At 38.2% G+C, this 20120-nt stretch overlaps 1 protein-coding gene across 10 annotated transcripts in view; it reads left to right on the top strand.

Moving 5' to 3' along the window:
• Atp11c (ATPase phospholipid transporting 11C) overlaps positions 1-20120 on the top strand; it is a 186396-nt gene that overhangs the window by 98299 nt on the left and 67977 nt on the right. For all 10 annotated transcript variants that reach the window (XM_036174827.1, XM_036174821.1, XM_036174825.1 and 7 more), the window contains 7 exons: positions 3141-3269; positions 5849-5952; positions 8623-8673; positions 9733-9797; positions 10126-10207; positions 11312-11462; positions 12109-12306. In XM_036174827.1, coding sequence (XP_036030720.1) covers positions 3141-3269; positions 5849-5952; positions 8623-8673; positions 9733-9797; positions 10126-10207; positions 11312-11462; positions 12109-12306 — 780 coding nt within the window. The remainder of the gene's footprint in view (positions 1-3140; positions 3270-5848; positions 5953-8622; positions 8674-9732; positions 9798-10125; positions 10208-11311; positions 11463-12108; positions 12307-20120) is intronic.

Raw genomic sequence — 20120 nt, 5'->3', positions numbered from 1 at the left:
AATATAAAACTAGTTTTCTAGTCTTAACAGTCCTGTCTCTCATGGTAGTCAGGTTCTTTGTATAAATGGGCTTCCTATCTCATCTCTTGCAACAGCTTGCTTGTATTTTCTTTCTTCTACCTCTTCTCTGCATTTGTCCTAGATGTAAATTAGCTTTATGCTTCCTATAAAGAGGGATTCATGATGCTCTCATGCTTTGTGCCTGTCTCCCCAGTTGATCACTCCTGTGGCTGTACCAGTAAAGATGGTCCTTTTAGGTCCTCATGCTTTCTCGTGAGCATAGTAGGAGCCTGTGGAAAAGAGCTGAGCAATTGTCCACTCTTAACTCTCAAGCATGTGGAGACTTAACTGTCACTGTAGCTTTTAAGAATTGCTTGAAGGAGATGGCAGTTCAGGCTACCTATCCACTATTGCTTGGAGTCTTAGCTGGGGTCATCTTTGTAAATTTGTGGGAGTTTCCCTTGCACCAAGTTTTTACCTATTGGTGGAATTATTAAGGCCACTCCACGTAGTTAAAAGGGAGGTTTATTTTGTGGGGTAACTTACAAATGAAGGAGTAGGTTGCAGGGTCTGGGAAAGGGATGGCGCAGTCCGGCGGTGTTCTCTGGAGAACTCTGCTCGGTCTACCTCCAGCGTCCAGGGTCCGGGAACCAAGCGCGAGCTCTCTTTCCGATCCTTGGTCTTCTGCTTCCTCCTCTGCCCTGCCTTGTGGGCATGACCATTACCGAAGCCTCAATGGGGGTTGGAACTTCCAGGCCAATGCTGGGATGGCTATCCACTACACCTGACCCCGAAATGCCCCCCACTACACTAATTGTCATCAGAGAGCTTCGTCTGATAACTGATGGAAACTGATGCAGAGATCCACAGCCAAGCACTGAGCTGAACTCCAGAATCCTGTTGAAGAGAGGGAGGAAGGATTGTACGAGCTGGTGGAGGGCTGTGTCTCATTGTCATTACAAGGGAACCCACAGGAACAATTAACCTGGGCTCATAGGAGCTCTAAGACCCTGGACAGACAGCTAAGGACCAACCTAGGCCCTGTACATATGTGTGACAGTTGTATAGCTTGGTCTACTTATGGGACTCCAAGCACTGGAAGTAGAGCCTGTCCCTGACACTTTAGCTGGCTCTTGAGAACCTATTCCTCTTACTGGGTTGCCTTACCAAGCTTTAAGGCAAGTGGGGGAGCTTAGTGCAGTTCCCAAATAACCATACAGAGACTTTTTAATTATAAATGTTCAGCCAATAGCTCAGTTTATTATTAACTAGTGCTTATAACTTAAATTTACCCATATTTTTCCCTTTTTAAAAATTATATTTGTGTTTTAATTTTACATATCAGCCATGGGTTCCCTTGTCCTCCCCCCTCCCTCCCCCACCCCTACCTTCCCCCCATCCCCTTCCCTCCATTCCCATCTCCTCCAGGGCCAAGACTCCCCTGGGGATTCATTTAAACTTGGTGGATTCAGTACAGGCAGGTCCAGTCCCCTCCTTCCAGGCTGAGCAAAGTGTCCCTGTGTAAGCCCAAGGTTCCAAACAGCCAGCTCATGCACTAAGGACAGGTCCAGGTCCCACAGCCTGGATGCCTCCCAAACAGTTCAAGCTATTCAATTGTCTCACTTATCCAGAGGGCCTGATCCAGCTGGGGGCTCCACAGCCTTTGGTTCATAATTCATGTGCTTCCGTTCATCTGTCCTTTTGTCCCTGTGCTTTGTCCAATCCTGGACTCAACAATTCACGCTCCCACAGTCCCTCCTCCTTCTCGACAACTGGAGCCTAGCTGAGGATCTCTGCATCCACTTCCATCAGTCACTGCATGAGAGTTCCAGCCCGACCGTCAGGGTGTTTGGCCATCTGATCACCAGACTAGGTCAGATCAGGCTTTCTCTTGACCACTGCCAGCAGTCTACAGAGGATGCATCACTGTGGACCTCAGGGGACCTTTCCAGCACTCTGCCCACTCCTGTTCTCATGTGGTCCTCATCCATCATGGTCTGTTATTCCTTGTTCTCCCTTTCTGTTTCTGATCCAGCTGGGATCTCCTGCTCCCCCAAGCCTCCCTTCCCTCAAACCTTGCCCTTCATTTCTCCCACTCTCGTCCAGGTTGTTCATGTAGATCTCATCCATTTCTCTGTCATTGGGTGATCCCTGTGTCTTTCCTAGGGTCCCGTTTTCTAGGTAGCCTCCCTGGAGTTGTGTAGCAGTCTAGTCATCTTTGTTTTACATCTAGTATCCTCCTATGAGTGAGAAATTAACCCATATTTCTTATCTATGCTCTTCCATGTGGCTTGGTACCTTTTCTCAGTAGGACAACTTCATGTCCTGCTTTCTCTGCATCTCCTCATGACTCCCCAGACTCTGCCCTGAAAATCCTGCCTAACTACTAGCTGTTTAACTTTTTTATTAAACCAATTACAGTGACATATATTCACACACTGCGAAGGAATATTCCAGAGAGGAGGGAGGGGAAACTGTGGCTTGGATGTAAAATAAATTAATAAGTTTAATTAATTAAAAAAAAGAATTGATTGGAGGGCCAGAGAGATGGCTAAGTGAGTAAAGGCATCTGCTACCAAGCTTGATGACCTGAGTTCAGTTCCAAGGACCCACATGGTAGAAGAAGAGATATGACTCCCACAAGTTTTCATCTGACCTCCAAGTACTCACTGTGGTACATGGACCCACACATATCATATACCTGCAATAAGTTAATTAAAATAGAAAAAAATACTTTAATTTTTATTATTATTGGTCCTAATGTCAGAGATCTGTAATCCAGCTACACAGAACCCATGGATGTTTCAACTCTTCCTCTTCAAAGTGTCTTTACCTGTTGAGCCATCTTGCAGAGGAATTATCTTATTGCATATCAGTTTCAGGAATATCAGAGAACACAGAACAACACATGGATGTCAGAATTTCTCATAAGAGGACAGGAAGTATCCGAAGTCCTTATGCCCTTTAAGAGGAGTCTGAATGTTTAGTAATAGTCTTTCATTTCTTTGCATGTGCTGGAGAATGCTAAGATCCTCTCAAAGTCTCAAATCTGTAGATGGCTCTTAAGAAAGTTGTAGCTTTAATGTGAGCTATACTGAATGCTTTGTTTAGAATTGAAAATATTTATTCTGCTATTTTAGGTTGGTGATGTAGTAGAAGTACAGGCAGATGAAACCTTTCCCTGTGATCTTATTCTTCTGTCATCCTGCACAACTGATGGAACCTGTTATGTCACTACAGCCAGTCTTGATGGTGAATCTAATTGCAAGGTAATGGAGACTAAACCTGACCTGAGCATTTTATTCTCAGAATGGTTAATGAGACAGTACTGTCTCCTAACACTCCTTGATCCCTTACCTCATTTTTACTATTCATGTAGGTTTTGTATTTGTAGACAGTTATGTAATTATATTTGAGCTTCTGAGTAAACACCCCCCGCCCTGGAGAATAGGTTTACATTGTTGAGGATGCAGGGAGCCATGCCCTAACCAAAAAAGCCATCACAATTTTTATAGCACCACTCAGATTTAATATTGAAATAATTGAGTTAACTTTGTGTTTTTGTTGCTGTACTTAGGACTGAACTCTTGGCTCATACATGCACAGTACAACTAGCACTGAGCTACTTTACTAACCTAGGCTTTTATGAGTGAGAATATGTGTGAGCTCAAACTACATAACTACAAAAATACTTCAAATATTGTAACTTTAATTCACCTATTTTTATTTTAAAAGGGTTGCACTTATTCTGGGTCGGAAGAAATAGTGCTATAGTTAAGAGCACAAACTGCTTTTCTAGAGGGCCTAAGTTCAATTCCTAAAACCTATATAGTAGCTCACAATCAGCTGTAATTCCAGTTCCAGGAGACCTGAGTCCCTGGCTTGCTTGGGCATGCCCTGACCTGTTTGGACACTAGGCACACAAATAGTACACAGATGTACATATAACCAAAACACCCATACACGCAAAATTAAATAACTATTCCTGTGATATTACTGTGATATACCCAGTCTGATATGGAGTTAATTTCATTACATGTTTTAATACCTTAGGAAATAGTTTAATAAATGTTTTATTTATTGTAACTTGGATGAATTTTAAGTACGTTATAGTCAATTTAATCAAAATGGGTGATAGTGTACTCTGCTGGTACTTTCTGTCAAAGCCATTTTTGGGCTGTTGTCATCTAGTGTTGCATGGAGCATAAAGACTTATCCTTTCTGTGCTGCCTTTAAGGAGTTCTGATTCGGTGTGGTGGTACATGCCTTTAATCCCAGTACTTGAGATGCAGAGACAAATGAATCTTTGTGAGTTTGAGGCCAGCCTGGTCTACATGGGGAATTCTGAATCAGCCAGTGCTGCATGGAGAGATCCTGTTTAAAAGAAAAAGGGTAGTAATACTAATGAGCTCACATGTGGGTGTAACTGAAGTTTTCTCTGGTCCTGCCCAACCCCACAGACCCTGCAGCTGCTTACAAAATAATCACTCAGAAGCTTATATTAATTAAAACTTCTGGGCCATTAGCTCAGGCTTATTATTGACTAGCTCTTACACTTAAATTAACCCATAATTCTTATTTATGTTTATCCACGTGGCTTGGTACCTTTTCTCAGTTCTGCCTTCACATCTTGCTTCCTCTCTGTCTGGTTGGCAACTCCTGACTCAGCCTTCCTCTTCCCAGAATTTTCCTTGTCTGTTTATCTATCCTGTACTTCCTGCCTGGCTACTGGCCAAACAGCATTTTGTTTATCAACCAATGGGAACAACAATTCACAGCATGCAGGGTACCATCACCCATCATGTGGGTATATCTTTGGGGAAGTCTCCTATTTGTTTTTTCCCTGTGCAGTTAAGGACTCAGTGTGAAATAAAAGCTTTACTTGTTACTATTTACAGATTGTGTATTTCAAGCATGTGACACTAATTTACTGGTGTCTTAGTCTTTTCAAATACTGAGTTATATTTTAGGGATTATCAAGATAGAGAAGTCTAGCCTGGCGTGGTGGCACACGAATTTAGTCCCAGCACTCAGGAGGCAGAGGCAGGTGGATCTCTTTGAGTTCGAGGTCATCCTGGTCTACAGAGTGAGTTACAGGACAGGCTCCAAAGCTACACAGAGAAACCTTGTCTTGAAAAATGAAAAAAAAAAAGAGAGAGAGAAATCTACCTAAAGATTCTAACATTGAAGATATTGTTTAGGGGAAGAAAATTTTCAGTTTTCTTTTATTCATTAAGTGGCAATAAATCAGAATTCTTAAAGTCAGACAGTAATTTTAAATGTAAAGCAAGAAGTTCTCTAATATCTCTAAAGACTGTGTCAATAGCTTTCTTTGTGCATAAGTGGTATAGTACTTGAATCTGCATTAAACTTTATTGACAGTTTATAAATAGGCTCATTGGATCTTGTCTTGCATTTTGGATGAATTAAGAGTATGGTACACATATGTAGAATATTTTAATCATTGAGTATAAGACATTATCTTTCTGCTTCTATATAAAATACATCCATATTGAACAGTTTCAAAATCTTTAAACTTTTATGTAATAGAAGAGAAAAAATGTTAAAATCTTCATGGGGATTTCAGTTAATTACATGCATGCTACAAATATAATACACATCAGTGTCAAGGAAAGTTTTTGTTTTTCTTTTACCTTTGAAATCCTTTTGGAACAGGTTTACCTAGTTATATGTAACATATTTTAAGAATGGTGTAGAATGTCCATCAACATTTATAATATTCTGCCCAACCCTCTTATTCTAAAATGTGCTGTTTCTGAAATCAGTTGGCTATACAGTTATAAGAAAAGAAATACTTTATATTTGATTATCTTGTGCTTTCATATAGACACATTATGCAGTACGAGATACCATTGCACTGTGTACAGCCGAATCCATTGATAACCTCCGAGCAGCAATTGAATGTGAACAGCCTCAACCTGACCTCTACAAGTAAGCACCTTATTTCACTTTATTGCTGTTGGCTCTGCTTCTTTTTTTTTGCCACCAGTATAGCAAAGAAACACCCACTACTTACTTACCAGTCTACTCTTGCGTATATTTTTATGAGCTGTTCTTTCTCCTGGAGAGGAAATGAATCAAATCAGCATTGCTCATTATCAGCCTAAGAGAATTCATTGTGGGCCTAGACATCCTATGTTTTTTTTTCCCCCTTTTCTTTTTGTTACTTTTTTTTTTAGATTGTTATTCCTAAGCCTCATCTATTAAACTAATGGATTTCTCAGAGTTAATTAAAAAATAAACCTTTTACATCTTATCCAACACGAAACAAGCAAGAGTATATGGGACAGTGCAATTAGTAGGCACAGCATCCTTTCTTGTTAATGATTATGATGAACTGAAGATTTCAAATAGGCTGTTTGTTGTCCTAAATAAGCCATTAAGTTCAAGGACCAGTAAACTGGTATGTTTTCTTCTGGCTCATGGATGTAGGTTTTCTGATTAATATTCATTGTGGGTTGTCAAAAATTTGGCATTAGCTTCTAGGATTGGTTAATTGAATTAGGTTGTGGTACTGCTGAGGGGTGTAATAATAGTTTTTAATTCATTTCATCCTATACCACTGTTGCAGGTAACATCCACTATATAGGCAAGCCATCATGTTAATTCATGTTGTTGGTCATAATGGAGTACCAAATGACTGGATTTGATTTACTCTAGTATGGAAATATATCCTACTATGAGAATGTTAATCCCCATCCCCTACTTCATTCCTTGTTTCCTCTTTCTTTTTTTTTTTTATGTTTATCTTGATACTAAGAACTAGAGCCACAAGCAAAACAAAAAAAACTTTCTCCACTTTCAAGAACTCAATGAACAAAGGTTATCAATCAATATACTTGCATATTTATAAGGGAAATTCCCAGATTTTACAGTTACCTTAAATCTGAAGGAGAAATTAGGGTAGTCAAGGTTATTCTAATTTACTAAGCTGAATCCCTTTAATGTGACTTCAGAATACCAAGTATTTCTACCACTCTGATAGAAATCACTTGTACTGTATTTATCAAATTCACTTATCTTTCTTATGGCAGAGAATATGCCTTTTTAGTTTATTGTATCTTCAACATCTACAGTACTTTCAAAATTAACAGAGTAAATGGATAGATCTTCCTATTTTATATATAAAAGTATTTAAATTGAGGTACTACAGAGATAATTCAGTGGTTAAGAGCATGCATAACACACACATTAGACTTCTCATAACCACTTATAGCTCCAGGAGATGTGATGCTTCTCATAACCACTTATAGCTCCAGGAGATGTGATGCCTCTGGCTTCTTTGGGCACATGCATTCACAAGCACAAACACAGAGATGCACATATTATAGAGATTCAATTAAAAATGAATAGGTTTTTAAAAGAGAGCATGTAGATATGAACCCGGGAGAAGTTGCAGGGGTGAATATTATCAAAATACAATACATTGTATGAAATTCTCAAAGAATTAATAAAAATATTCTAAAAAACAAAATGTTTTAAAAGCATTTGGACTATATAATATAGTAATACACTAGTTTCTGTAACTGAAGTTTTCCTGTTCCCACCCTGCTCCCGTGGTCCTACAGTCCTGAGTAAACACACAGAGGCTTATTTTAATTAAAACTGTTTGTCCATTAGCTCAGGCTTTCCACTGACTCGCTCTTACATTTAATCTCAGCCCATTGCTGTTAATCTATATGTTGCCACGTATTCCATGGCTTTACCTGTGTGCCATTACATGCTGCTCCCTGGATAGAGGTCTGGCATCTCCTGACTCAGCCTTCCTCTTCCCAGAATTCTCCTTGTCTGTTTGTTCCGCCTATGTTTCCTGCCTGGCTACTGGCCAAACAGCTTTTTATTTATCAACCAATCAGAGCAATACATTCACAGCATGCAGAACATCCCACAGCAAGTTTCTATAAAGAAAACACTATAATGCAAATTACAAAGTAAATATAAAAGTCTCAGTAAGGAAGGATTAGGCCTTCTTATCCTATTTTGCAGAAATGGGGGTTACTTTGTGTCTGGCCATATTAAGTGCTTGGATCGGATCAATTGCCACATACAAACAACATTTTCAAGGTGATATAGTCAAGTGTGCCTTGTAATTTTATAAGTCGAAGCTGGGACTACCTATACCAGTATCACTTGAGAATCTGACACAGAAGTTTAAGGATAGGACCTAGACGTCTGTTGTTTAATAAGCTTCTTTCTACCCACTGTAATTCATAAGCAGGCTCATCTGTAAAAATCACTGAACTACTCATTTTGAAAATTGTGTATAGTATCCGAAACCATTCTTCTTCAAATGAATCTAAAATAAAAGCCACATTATTTATAGAAATGTATCATAATGTTTTTGTGTGTATAGTACCAAGTAGAGCTTCAGTTAATTTAAAATCTTTGTTTATACTCTTATAGTTTGTCATATTATTTTAAAGGTTAGATTTAAATGTTATATAATTTATAATTTCAGTGTAACTTTTGTCCAAAAGCTTAATAGAATTTTAAATTTATTCAGTCTTATATTTTTCATTATTTGTAAACTGATGAATTTCCAATTGCTGGTATTTGGATTTTTATACTTGGTGTTATGTTTTCTTTTTTTGTTTTTAACAGGTTTGTTGGGCGAATCAGTATCTATAGTGATAGTGTTGAGACTGTTGCCAGGTTAGTTTATTATTCCTTTTATCTATCCTATTGGAAGGAGGGAATGTTTAAATCCTCTTTTAAACCCACTAAAATAATCAAGTACCTTTCCTTCAATACAGTGAAAGAAGATAACTAACCTTGTCATTGTTGGGTGATGATAGTAGGGTCTCTTTGTGTTGTGTAGATTATTATTGAAATAATCACCAGCCAAATTTTTAACCAATAAAGGCACTTGCCACGAAAGCCTAGCTACCTGAGTCTAATCCCCAGAACCCATTTTAAAGGTGGAAGGAGAGAACTGACTACATAAAGTTATCTTCTGACCACTACACATACATACTCTGTGGCATGTGCACCTACACAAACGTAATAAAGCATATACCGAAAAGTTTTAGTTTAAAAAAAAAAAAAAAAAAGATCAGAGCTCTGTACCTGTTGACTGCTTTTCCAAAACTGTCCTAGACATTGCATATATTTTCCTTGGTTGTATAGTGGCTGACAAGGTTGAAAATAAAACTAGAAGTAATTGAGTGTCTAGACAGTGAGGAAAATACTAGAAGAATTACTTGGACCTAAATAAAATGTAAGATTAATCATTTATGAGGCAATTCATACAAATAGGATGCTTTCTTTCCTCTTTTATCACATAGTTAATTGTCTCAGCTTTTCCAAATTGCTTTGATCTCCCAAAAGTCAGGTTTCTTCTCTATGAAGATGCTATTGTGTTTTTGCAGCTTTGCATTTGCCTTCCCAGTCTTTTTTTTATCTGTGACCCTCTGTTTCTCACTTCTTATAGCTCTTTCTTGCTATCTATAAGTCATAATCTCTTGATCCTTCTGTGCATTTCTGTATCTCTGCATGTTGCTGGCTACTCTTGTACTGTGCACTTCCATCTGGCTGTACCCTCAAGTCACTTCAGATAGAGGGATCACTCTGCTCATTCTAGGGAGTAAGTGTATGGTAGAAATAGATACATTCTGAACCCCTTGGAGATGGGTGTGTGTCAGGGCAAAATATGTCCTCACTATTGATGACATTGTATGTTGTTTTGATAAACTGTGATTGTTTTTCATTTAGGTCTTTGGGACCTGAAAATCTTTTGCTGAAAGGAGCTACACTTAAAAATACCAAGAAGATATATGGTGAACAACTTTAAAAATATGCTGTTAAAATGTTTTTCATAAGGCTTATGAATAAATAGTGCATGTTTAAAAGTGAACATGGCAGATACTTGCCTTTTATTCTGAATGTATATTTATGTGTTGATAATTTATCAGATAATAAATTAACAATAGTATGATACTTTATACAATTTAAATTTTAATATGAGTGATATATCATCTGATGAGTAGAAAGACTTAGAATTTTTACCATTGTAGACTGTGAAGAATTCACAGAACCAAATAGGTAGGAGGTTGGCTAACAAATTTACCTGTAAGCAGATTTTTAATATACTCTATTATTCTTTAGGAGTTGCTGTTTACACTGGGATGGAAACCAAAATGGCTTTGAACTACCAAGGGAAATCTCAGAAACGCTCTGCTGTCGAAAAGTTAGTATGCGCCACAAATTTTTTTAGTCATTATTGATTGAAATAGTTACTTTTTTTGGTAACTCCCAATAACAATACAGAAACTCATCATCCACAATAATAGCAGCTATCATTTTAAGCACTTGTTTTTGTTCATGAAATAGTCCTTGCTGATTTATGTCTGCTTTGATTTAATCCTCTGAATAATTCTATGAAGTAATTAATGTTAGGTTCTTTGAACTCTACAGACGAAGAAAAGGTCTCCAAGATAATAATTGAATTAACTGAGCTTGCATAGGTGTAAATGGCACTATTTACCTAAACTGTAAAATTCATTTCCTTTTGTTATTGAATTTGGAGTCCTTTAGCAGATATGTTCAAGTTGGTTCTACAATATTGTTCTAGTAGACATTGGAGTGGTCCTGGATCATGAAGGAAGGTGCCACTACTAGGGGTTTCTCTTTTTAAAATTTAGTTTTTATGTGGTTTTTTTTATATGTGTGTGACAGTGTCTCATGCAGCCCAAGCTGATTTTAAACTAGCTACATGAGCTGAGGATTATCTTGATTTTGTAATCCACCTGCCTGTGCCTAACAACTACTGGGATTATACGTACTACCATGCCAGAACACTTCTTTCTTTATAGGCATATATGGATATGACTCATTGTGCATTACCCAGAACTATACTTTGAAATAATATTAAAGAGAATATATGCTGAGCTTGAGGTTTCACATTTGCTATTCTACCTTCAGTTTGAAATATTTAGTCTTTTGAGGAGGCAATACAAACTACACTTTATATAGAGGCTAAGTAGGTTCTAATACATATGGATATGTCTGTTTCCACTTATTTTAAAAGGAGTGTTTGACAAGCCAGACATTGTACCTTGGAGAACATTAGTGATCAATAAACAGTTCAGTGCTAGATTTTCCATTTTGCCATTTAACAGTGATTCTTCAGCTGTGATAATTAAGGTTCTTTTGTAAAATTTGGGATATGATTATAACAATATACATAGGAGAGTCTTTAGATATTTAAGACTAAACTAAATCAAAGTTAAACAATTTAAATTTATATTTTGCTTATGTCTTAAGTAATTAGACATAATATCTTATTTTTCAGATCTATTAATGCCTTCTTGATTGTTTATTTATTTATCTTACTGACCAAAGCTGCAGTATGCACAACTCTAAAATATGTTTGGCAAAGTACCCCATACAATGATGAACCTTGGTATAACCAAAAGACTCAAAAGGAACGGGAAACTTTTAAGGTAATTAACTTGCTATGAGGAATGTTAACTCTTTTGTAAGTAGCCTATCCTTTACTAAAACACTGCTTAGAAAAAAATGATACCTTTTGATTTAGATTTAATTTTATACCTTACTTTATATATGTCTATGCTTGTTTTTAACCCTTTCCCTAAGAGACTGGAAAAAATAATGAGCTTTCAAGCATTTTAATTTAATATGAACTTGTGCAAATCCATGTATAAACTTTGAATATTCCTACCTATGAATGGAAGGAACTTAGGACTTAATGAGGTGGAAAGCACATATACTAAAAAATATAGATAAAATTAAGAGTGTTCTAAAATGTTCTTTTTTTTTGAGATATGGTTTCTCTGTGTAACAATCTTGGCTGTTTTGGAGCTTACTCTGTAGCCCAGGCTGTCCTTGAACTCACAGAGATCTGCCTGCCTCTGCCTTCTGAGTACTGGGATTAAAGGTATGTGCCACCATTGCTCAGCCTAAAATGTTCCTAATACTAATAATTTTGACTATCACAATACAGTGTCATTAGGAAGTTTCTTTATATTAATAGTATGTTAAGCATTGAAATGGAAAGAAAGCCACTTTATATTGTATTCATCTGAGGAGGCTGTGAATCAAATTAACATGAACCATCTCTTATTTTAGGTTTTGAAAATGTTCACCGACTTTTTGTCATTCATGGTTCTCTTCAACTTTATTATCCCTGTTTCCATGTATGTCACAGTAGAAATGCAGAAATTTTTAGGTTCATTTTTTATTTCATGGGATAAAGACTTTTTTGATGAAGAAATTAATGAAGGAGCCTTGGTTAACACATCAGACCTTAATGAAGAACTTGGTCAGGTGAGAACACAATTTTTGCTTAAATTAAATAGAGTAAAAATCTTTTCTAGTGTGGAATACCAATACATGTAACTGTCTTAGTTAAGTAGGGTTTCTATTGCTATGAAGAGACTATAACCACTGCAGTTCTTACACAGGAAAACATTTAATTGGGGCTACCTTACAGTTTCAGAGGTTTAGCCCATTATGTTGATGGCAGTAAATATAGAAATGGTGATAGAGAAGGAGCTGAGACTTCTACATGTTGATCATTAGGCAGAAGTGAATGCTACATGAGGCATAGTTTGAGCATATGAAACTGCAGAGCATATCCCCTAGTGACACAGTGCCTCCAACAAGGCCATACCAACTCCAACAAGGCCACACTTCCTAATAGAGCTACTACCTATGAACTTATAGGAGCCATTTTTATTCAAACCACCACATTCCACTCCCTGGCCCCCATAAGCTTATAGCCATATAATGCAAAATGCATTTAGTCCAACTAACTTCAAATAGTCTATCAGTCTCAACATTGTTTAAAATTTTAAAAAGTTCAAAGAGATGCAAGCAATCTTTTAACTGTAATCCCCTGTAAAATAAAAATGAAAAGCAGATCACATAATTCCAACATACAGTGCTATGGGATATACATTACCATTCCAAAAGGGAGGAAAGGAAGCATAGTGAGGAAAGTTGGACCAAGGCAGGACCAAAAACCAACTCCAAACTTCATCTCCATGTCTGATGTCAGAACCCTCTTCAGATCTCCAGCTCCAACTTTGTTGACTATTACACACTTCTTTCTCTTGGACTAATTCTACTCCCTGTTAGCAGCATTTCTTTACAGGTACATTTGGACTTTCTTTTGTACCACCAGCTCCCGAATAATAATAATAATGACACAGAAACTTTTTATTAATTGTGAAAGCTTGGCATTAGCTTAGGCTTGTTCCCAATGAGCTCTTAAAACTTAACCTGTTTATATTAATCTGTGCTCTGCCACTCAGCTTTTTACTTACCCACAGTACAGTATATCCCATTTCCTCTGTGTCCAGAGTTACTCTCTTCCCCCTGTAAGTCCCACCTATCCTCTTCTGCCTACCTATTGGCCATTCAGCTCTTTATTAAACCAATCAGAATGTGCCTTGGCAGAGACACATCTTCACAGTGTACAAGTATCCCACAACTCTGACATCTCCTACATCTTGAGGTCTCCAAAGCAATCCATGTTTTACCTTCATAGCTTCACACAGTGGCTTCTCCTGGCCTCTGTGCAAGGACACCCTTGACACATGGCTGGCCTCAGTAGCTTTCCTTAGTGGTGGAGGGAGATTCCATAACCCCTTTCTTCCATCCTTGACTCTAAAGCCAGAACCATGTAGCCAAAGCTGCCAAGTTCTACTGCTTGCTGGAGCTGGAACATAGTCCCCTCATTCAATTATATCTTCACCAGCTTTGTTTTTGATGCATTCCTTCATTGCCTAAACTCGGCTGTCCTGAAACTTGCTCTGTAAACCAAGCAGGCCTCAAACTCAGAAATCCACCTGCCTCTCCCTCTGCCTTTGCAGTTCTGTGATTAAAGGTGTGTATCAACACACCTTGCTCTAAGCTTTTTTTTAATTCCTTTTTACAAGTTGGAAAACTAGCTAGGTAGGATCTTGCCATAAGGTCACCATTCTCTTTGTTCCATTTAATCAGGATTTTCTTTTATTATTATTATTATTATTATTATTATTATTATTATTTATTAAGAAATTCACCTACTCACTTCACACACCACCCACAGATCCCACCTCCTCCCTCCTCCCTCCTCCTACCCCCAGCCCTCTCTGCCAAGCCACCCCATATCCCCACATCTCCCAAAACAAGATCTCCCATGAGGAGGCAGAAGAGGGTAGGTGGGACCTCCCTGAGCCTAGGCAGGTCCAAGCCCCTTCCCATTGCACCAAGGCTGTGCAAGGGGTCACAACACAGGCACTGGACTCCCAAAAGCCTTCCCATGCACCAGGGATGGATCCCTATACCCCACCCACCCATCTGGGTGCCCCCCAAACAGTTTGAGCCAAACAATCATCTTCCGTATCCAGAGGGCCATGTCCAGTCCTATGAGGGCTCCACAGCCACTAGTCTACAGTTCACAGGCTTCCACTAGTGTGGCCGGTCATCTCTGCATGTCCTCCCTCGATGTCCCCCACCTGCAGAATCTCTCCTCTCTCTCATCAATTGGATTCCCAGAGCTCAGCCTGGTGCCTGGCCATGGGTCTCTGCATCTGCCTCCATCCAGTAACTGGACAAAGGCTCTATGATGACAGTTAGGGTATTCATTAGACCTGTCACCAGAGTAGACCAGTCCAGGCACCCAGCAGTCCAAGGTGGGGTCATCACTGTGGATTCCTGAGAGCCTCCCCAGTATCCTGCCTCTTCCCATTCCCATGATTTCCCCATCCATCACGGTATTTCCCTCCCCACTCTGTCCCCGCTCCAGCTCAACCCTCCCATTTCCCTATGTTCTCATCCCCCACTCCTCGCCCTCCGTCACCCCCCACACCCAGTCCACTCATGCAGATCTCATCCACATCTCCTTCGCTTGGTCATCCATGTGTCCCTCCTAGAGTCTTTCCTCACTAGCTAGCCTCTGGAGCTGTGGGTTGCAGTCTGGCCATCCCTTCCCTTCCCTCACATCTAGTATCCACTTATAAGTGAGTACATACTATGTTTGTCCTTCTGAGTCTGGATTACCTCACTCAGGAAATTTTCTAGTTCCATCCATTTGCATCAGGCTTTCTTAAATCTGTTTATCTGCTTGAACACAGGGTTTAGCTGTATTTCACTTCCTGGTTCTCCTTTTCTCCTCAAATTGTACATTTTGTAACTTTTCTTTGTCAGTGGGCTCCTCTTTATTATATATCTCCATAAGTAGGGCCACTAGTAGCCATATGACACAATGAACCCTAGGCTGGTTTTGAAATCTCCTCTTCAAATGCAGTTTATCCAAAACTCTTCCATTTACTTTTAGGCTGACTTTTTGGACAAGAGCAAAAAACAACCACATTCTTCACCAAATCATCATGAGAATAGTCTCCAGGCCATATACGAACATTTTTCTCTGAAACCTCTTGAGCCAGGCCCCCACAGTTCAAATCACTCTTAGCACCACTGTCTTCCATGTACCCACTAGTATGGTCCATTAAGATCTACTTAAAGCCTTCAACTTATTTTCTAACCTGAAGTCCCTATTCCTCTAAAAACATGGTCAAACATATAGCAATACCCCAGTCCTTGGTTCCAACTTCTCTCTTAATTAGTGTTTCTATTGCTATGAAGAGACACAATGACCATGGCAACTCTTATAGTGTAAAACTTTTAATTTGGGTGGTTTATATTTTCAGAGGTTTAGTACATTATCTTCATGGTGCAACAGGGTGGTGTACAGGCAGACATGGTGCTGAAAAATAGCTGAGAGCCTTTCATCTTGACTCACAGGCAACAGAAACGAGCGTCACACTAGGCCTAGCTTGAGCATATGAGACATCAAAGACCACCCCCATAGTGACACACTTCCTTCAACAAGGCCACACCTCCTAATAGTGCCACTCTCTATGAACCTATGGGGCCATTTTTATCAAAATCACCACAGTAACCATTCCTTCTATTGATACATAACTCAAAGAAAAATATTTAATACAGACAAATAATTAAAGGTTTATGGTATTTTTACAACTGTCACTTCAGTTTTTTGACTAGAATTTTTGCAAAGGATAAAATTTATACATTTGAGTATTATAGAAGTCCATATAAAAATTCACCAGTTGTTAGATTATAAACAGGATTTGTGGTTTTCATTACTTTTGAATCATTTGTGTAAGGTGTAATAAAATGTAGCTATTTTACACATGCATATTGTTAACCATGGTTGTTCTATATTCACATTTTCTAGGGTACATTTCTTACCACATTGAACATAGACCTAGCAAGCTATGTTTATTACTTCCTTCTCAACACCATATCCCAGTGTACTTGCTTCATAACAGTGTAACCAAGACCGTGTGCCCTTGTTTCTAGTATAGGTGCATTTTCTTTCTAATACAGTGCAAGCTGTAATTACAAGTCATGACTTCTTAGGTGCTTTTCTCATTGTTGTTTTGTTTTTATTGGTCTTAGTGACTGAACCTAAGATATCAAGAATGGTAGGCATATGCTCTACCACTTGGTTAATACATTCACTTCTTTTTTACTTTTGAGACAGGGAGTTACTTAGTTGCTCAGGTAGGCTTTAAACTCACCTTGTAGCTTAGGAAAACCTTCAATTTGTGATATTCCTCCCTCTGCTTCCCAAGTAGATCTGTTACAGACTTGTGCCATTTGACCTAGCTTTCTTATTAGTATTGAGATAGATTTTTCCCTTGTCTAAATTTACTGTATGTTATGTATTGATGCTTATTGTTGGAGAGAATCTTTTGGCTTGCAGTTAATTCTCATGATAGTTATATTAGAGTAGTATAAATGTCATTTCTGTGACTAGAAAATACAAATTCAGACATGAAACTATAGCTAGAAAAAAGCTTCTCACTTGTTTGAAATGGCGCTGATTTGCATCTTTAACTCAAAACTCACTAAATTTAGCCGTTTTAATGATCATACTTTCTATATCTTCCCTTTTTAATTTTTATTTTATGTATATGGGCGTCCTGGCTGCATGTATGTCTCTGGACCATGTGTGTGCAGTGTCTTTGGAAGCCAGAATAGGCATCAGATCCTCTAGGATTAGTGTAACAGATGGTTGTAAACTGCTACATAGGTCTGGGAATTGAACCTGGGTCCTGAAAGAACAGCCAGTGCTCACTGAGCCATATCTCTAGCCTCTATTTCCACTCTTGACACAACCTTTGTCTAATCCAAAGTACCATTTCACAATTGCAATTGGAAGGGCAAAAGGACTTTGCATATACTGCTCTGTTTAGAACTGACTGCAGGACACTGGTAGCTCAGACCTTGGAGTCTACATTCCTCATAGATTCTGGAAATGCTGAAACAGTGCAAGAAATAAATGGAACAATGACATTTTCCTTAGGTATTTCCAGAAGATTCTTTCATTAATTAATTGAGCTGTCACAGTTGATAACAGCCTTTTTAAGCCTCATATTTGCACGTAAGGGGCCAAGTTGAATAGTTACTTTAATCCTAATGAAAGGTATTATTCTACAGGCTTTTGGCATGAGAAAACATTTAAATGCACAAGCTACCAGTACAGTTTTGATGCCAAGTAAATTTGTGTCATGTTTGTTGCCTGGTTGTAGGGATTTTTCTATCCAGAAGCAGAAGACAGGGCATTAGATAGCCTAAGGCTAGCCTCAGCCACTAATGCATGTATAATAGATATCATTCCATAGTTGAAACTTAATGGATCCTAGAGGCAGACGGGATACCCAGGCCAGGTTCCACTTGATAGGACTCTTACCTCATTCTTTCAGATCTCCTCTTATCTCCTCTTCAGCAGTACCTTTATTACCTATAGGAATAGTCTTGTCTGGCTCTTACATTCTAGATTGTGTTACGACTACAAGAAGTTAAGTAGAGCTTTGGGTAATGATCTGGTAAATTTGATCAGTGGAAAGAAGCTACTGCTTTTATTTCAATTGCCATTCAATTTCCCAGCCAAACTCTGCATTTCTGGATATGGTTATCATTTCTCCAAATCACAAAGTTAATGGCAGATCACTCCTTCAATTAGTATGATGACTAAACAACTTAGAATAATTATTAGCTTGTATGTGTAGAAACTACCTGAATAAAAATGCAAAGAGGTCTTGAAATAGTTTCTTAGGCCATTTAGCTTGCAATGGACTGTTACACAAAAAATTAAGTATAACCAATTTCCTCTTTTATGAGCCGTAATTCAAGCTGTAGAGCTTTTTATGTTACTAAAAAAATCATTTCATTGCCATCAAGACCATTGTAAATATTTGCTTTAGTGACCCATTGGTATTAAAACAGTATAGAAAGGTATCGTAGGACAGTGCTTAGTGTAAGAAACAAAACACAGATTGATTAACTAGGTTATAAGATATTTTTGATTAAAAATACCAATCTTTCATAAAACTGAATGGTTTTAATGTCTCTTGCAAAGGTTGTAGGACTATCCTTCTCCTTTAAATCCCCCAGTCTTGTAGCTATATCTAGTTATATGACATCATTCTTTTTTGGGAGGGGGGGTTTCAACACAGGGTTTCTCTCTGTGTGGCCCTGGCTATCCTGGAACTCAGTCTGTAGAGCAGGCTGGCCTCAAATCACAGAGATCTGCCTGCCTCTGCCTCCTAAATACTGGGTTAAAGTCATGTGACACCACTGCCCTAACATTATCATTCTTAAGTGTAAATTCTGATTCCACTAATTCAATAGAGCTGTTGTTTTGAGGTCTTAACATGTACTAGGGATATGCTCTATGTACTTAAGTTACTATTATGAAGTTAAAAAAAACTGAAATTATCCACTACCTGCTTGGGCAAACATATTAGACCTAACTATATTAGTATGATTATAATTAATCAGAAACATTAGATGGTAAGGGACAGTAGAAAGACTCTTAAGACTTATTTTGGTCAGTATTAATCAATAAATAAATGTCTGGCCTTATTTTGGCTTCTTTCTTGCCAGCTTTCTTTATCTTAAATTATCCCCTCTACCTCTTGCCTTTGGATATTTTTCCCATTTTCTTCTCTTACTCCATGGTTGGCTATGTAGCTGGGTGGCTGGCCTCTGATGTTCTCCTCCTTCTCTGACTACTTCTTTCTTCTCTCCTCCATCTCTTTTCTTTCCTCCTCCCCCCAGATTTCTACTTCTATCTATTTTCTCTGCCTGCCAGACCCACCTTTTCTTTCTCCTGCCTTGTTATTGGCCATTCTGCTCTTTATTAGATCATCAGGTGTGTTAGACAGGCACAGTAACACAGCTTCACAGAGTTAAACAAATGCAATGTAAACAAAAGTAACACACCTTAAAAAAATTCTAATACTTTATAGTCTTATCCATCAAATATTGTACTTTAAAGAAAAAAGATTTTTCTCAAGATTTGAGTGATAAAGCTAGGCCTCTGAAGTGTCCCCTTAGGTTGAACCACTTGTTAGTTTTGTTTAATCAATTTTTACTTACAAAATAGGTAACTTCATGTGTTCAGTCTAGTTCAAGAGTTCTTGAATCATTTTTTTTCCTTCACTAGTCTCAGAGAAACCCACAATACTGTCATCATTCAAATGGTAGTCACAAGTGCAGGTTTTGGGGTTTTTTTTGTGATTCTGATCATCCAGTTATAATGAAAATTTACATAGACTCTTGATTGAATTTCATTAATTTGACAGCATGACCCAAAACTCTCAGGGAAACATAATATTGCTTATCATTATATTTAAATGTTTATGAAAAAAGATACAGATGAGTAACCAGATGACCGCAGACAAGGTACACAGGAAGGAGTGCAGACCTCTAATGCCACCTCCACTGTGCCAGCCTTCAGGAAATCTCCGCATGATCAGCTATCTGAAAGTCGTTCTTGTTTTGTTTTGAAGGTTCAATAGAAATAACAAAGCATAATACAACTGCTTAAATCATCGGCCATTGGTGATAACCTCCCGCTCTTTTATCCTCTGTTGTTAGTATTTTACTCTTTTAGGGGGGCCTGCCACCCAGCTACCAAATAAATCACACACTGAGGCTTATTCTTAATTAGAAATGCCCAACTTTACCTTGGCTTTTTTTCTAGCCAGCTTTCTTTAACTTTAATCCCCTCTACCTTTTGCCTCTGGGCTTTTCCCATTCTCTTACTTCTGTAAATCTTA

This window comes from Onychomys torridus, chromosome X (assembly GCF_903995425.1).
Source record: "Onychomys torridus chromosome X, mOncTor1.1, whole genome shotgun sequence".
Lineage (NCBI taxonomy): Eukaryota > Metazoa > Chordata > Mammalia > Rodentia > Cricetidae > Onychomys > Onychomys torridus.
This window is presented reverse-complemented; position numbering and strand designations above follow the sequence as displayed.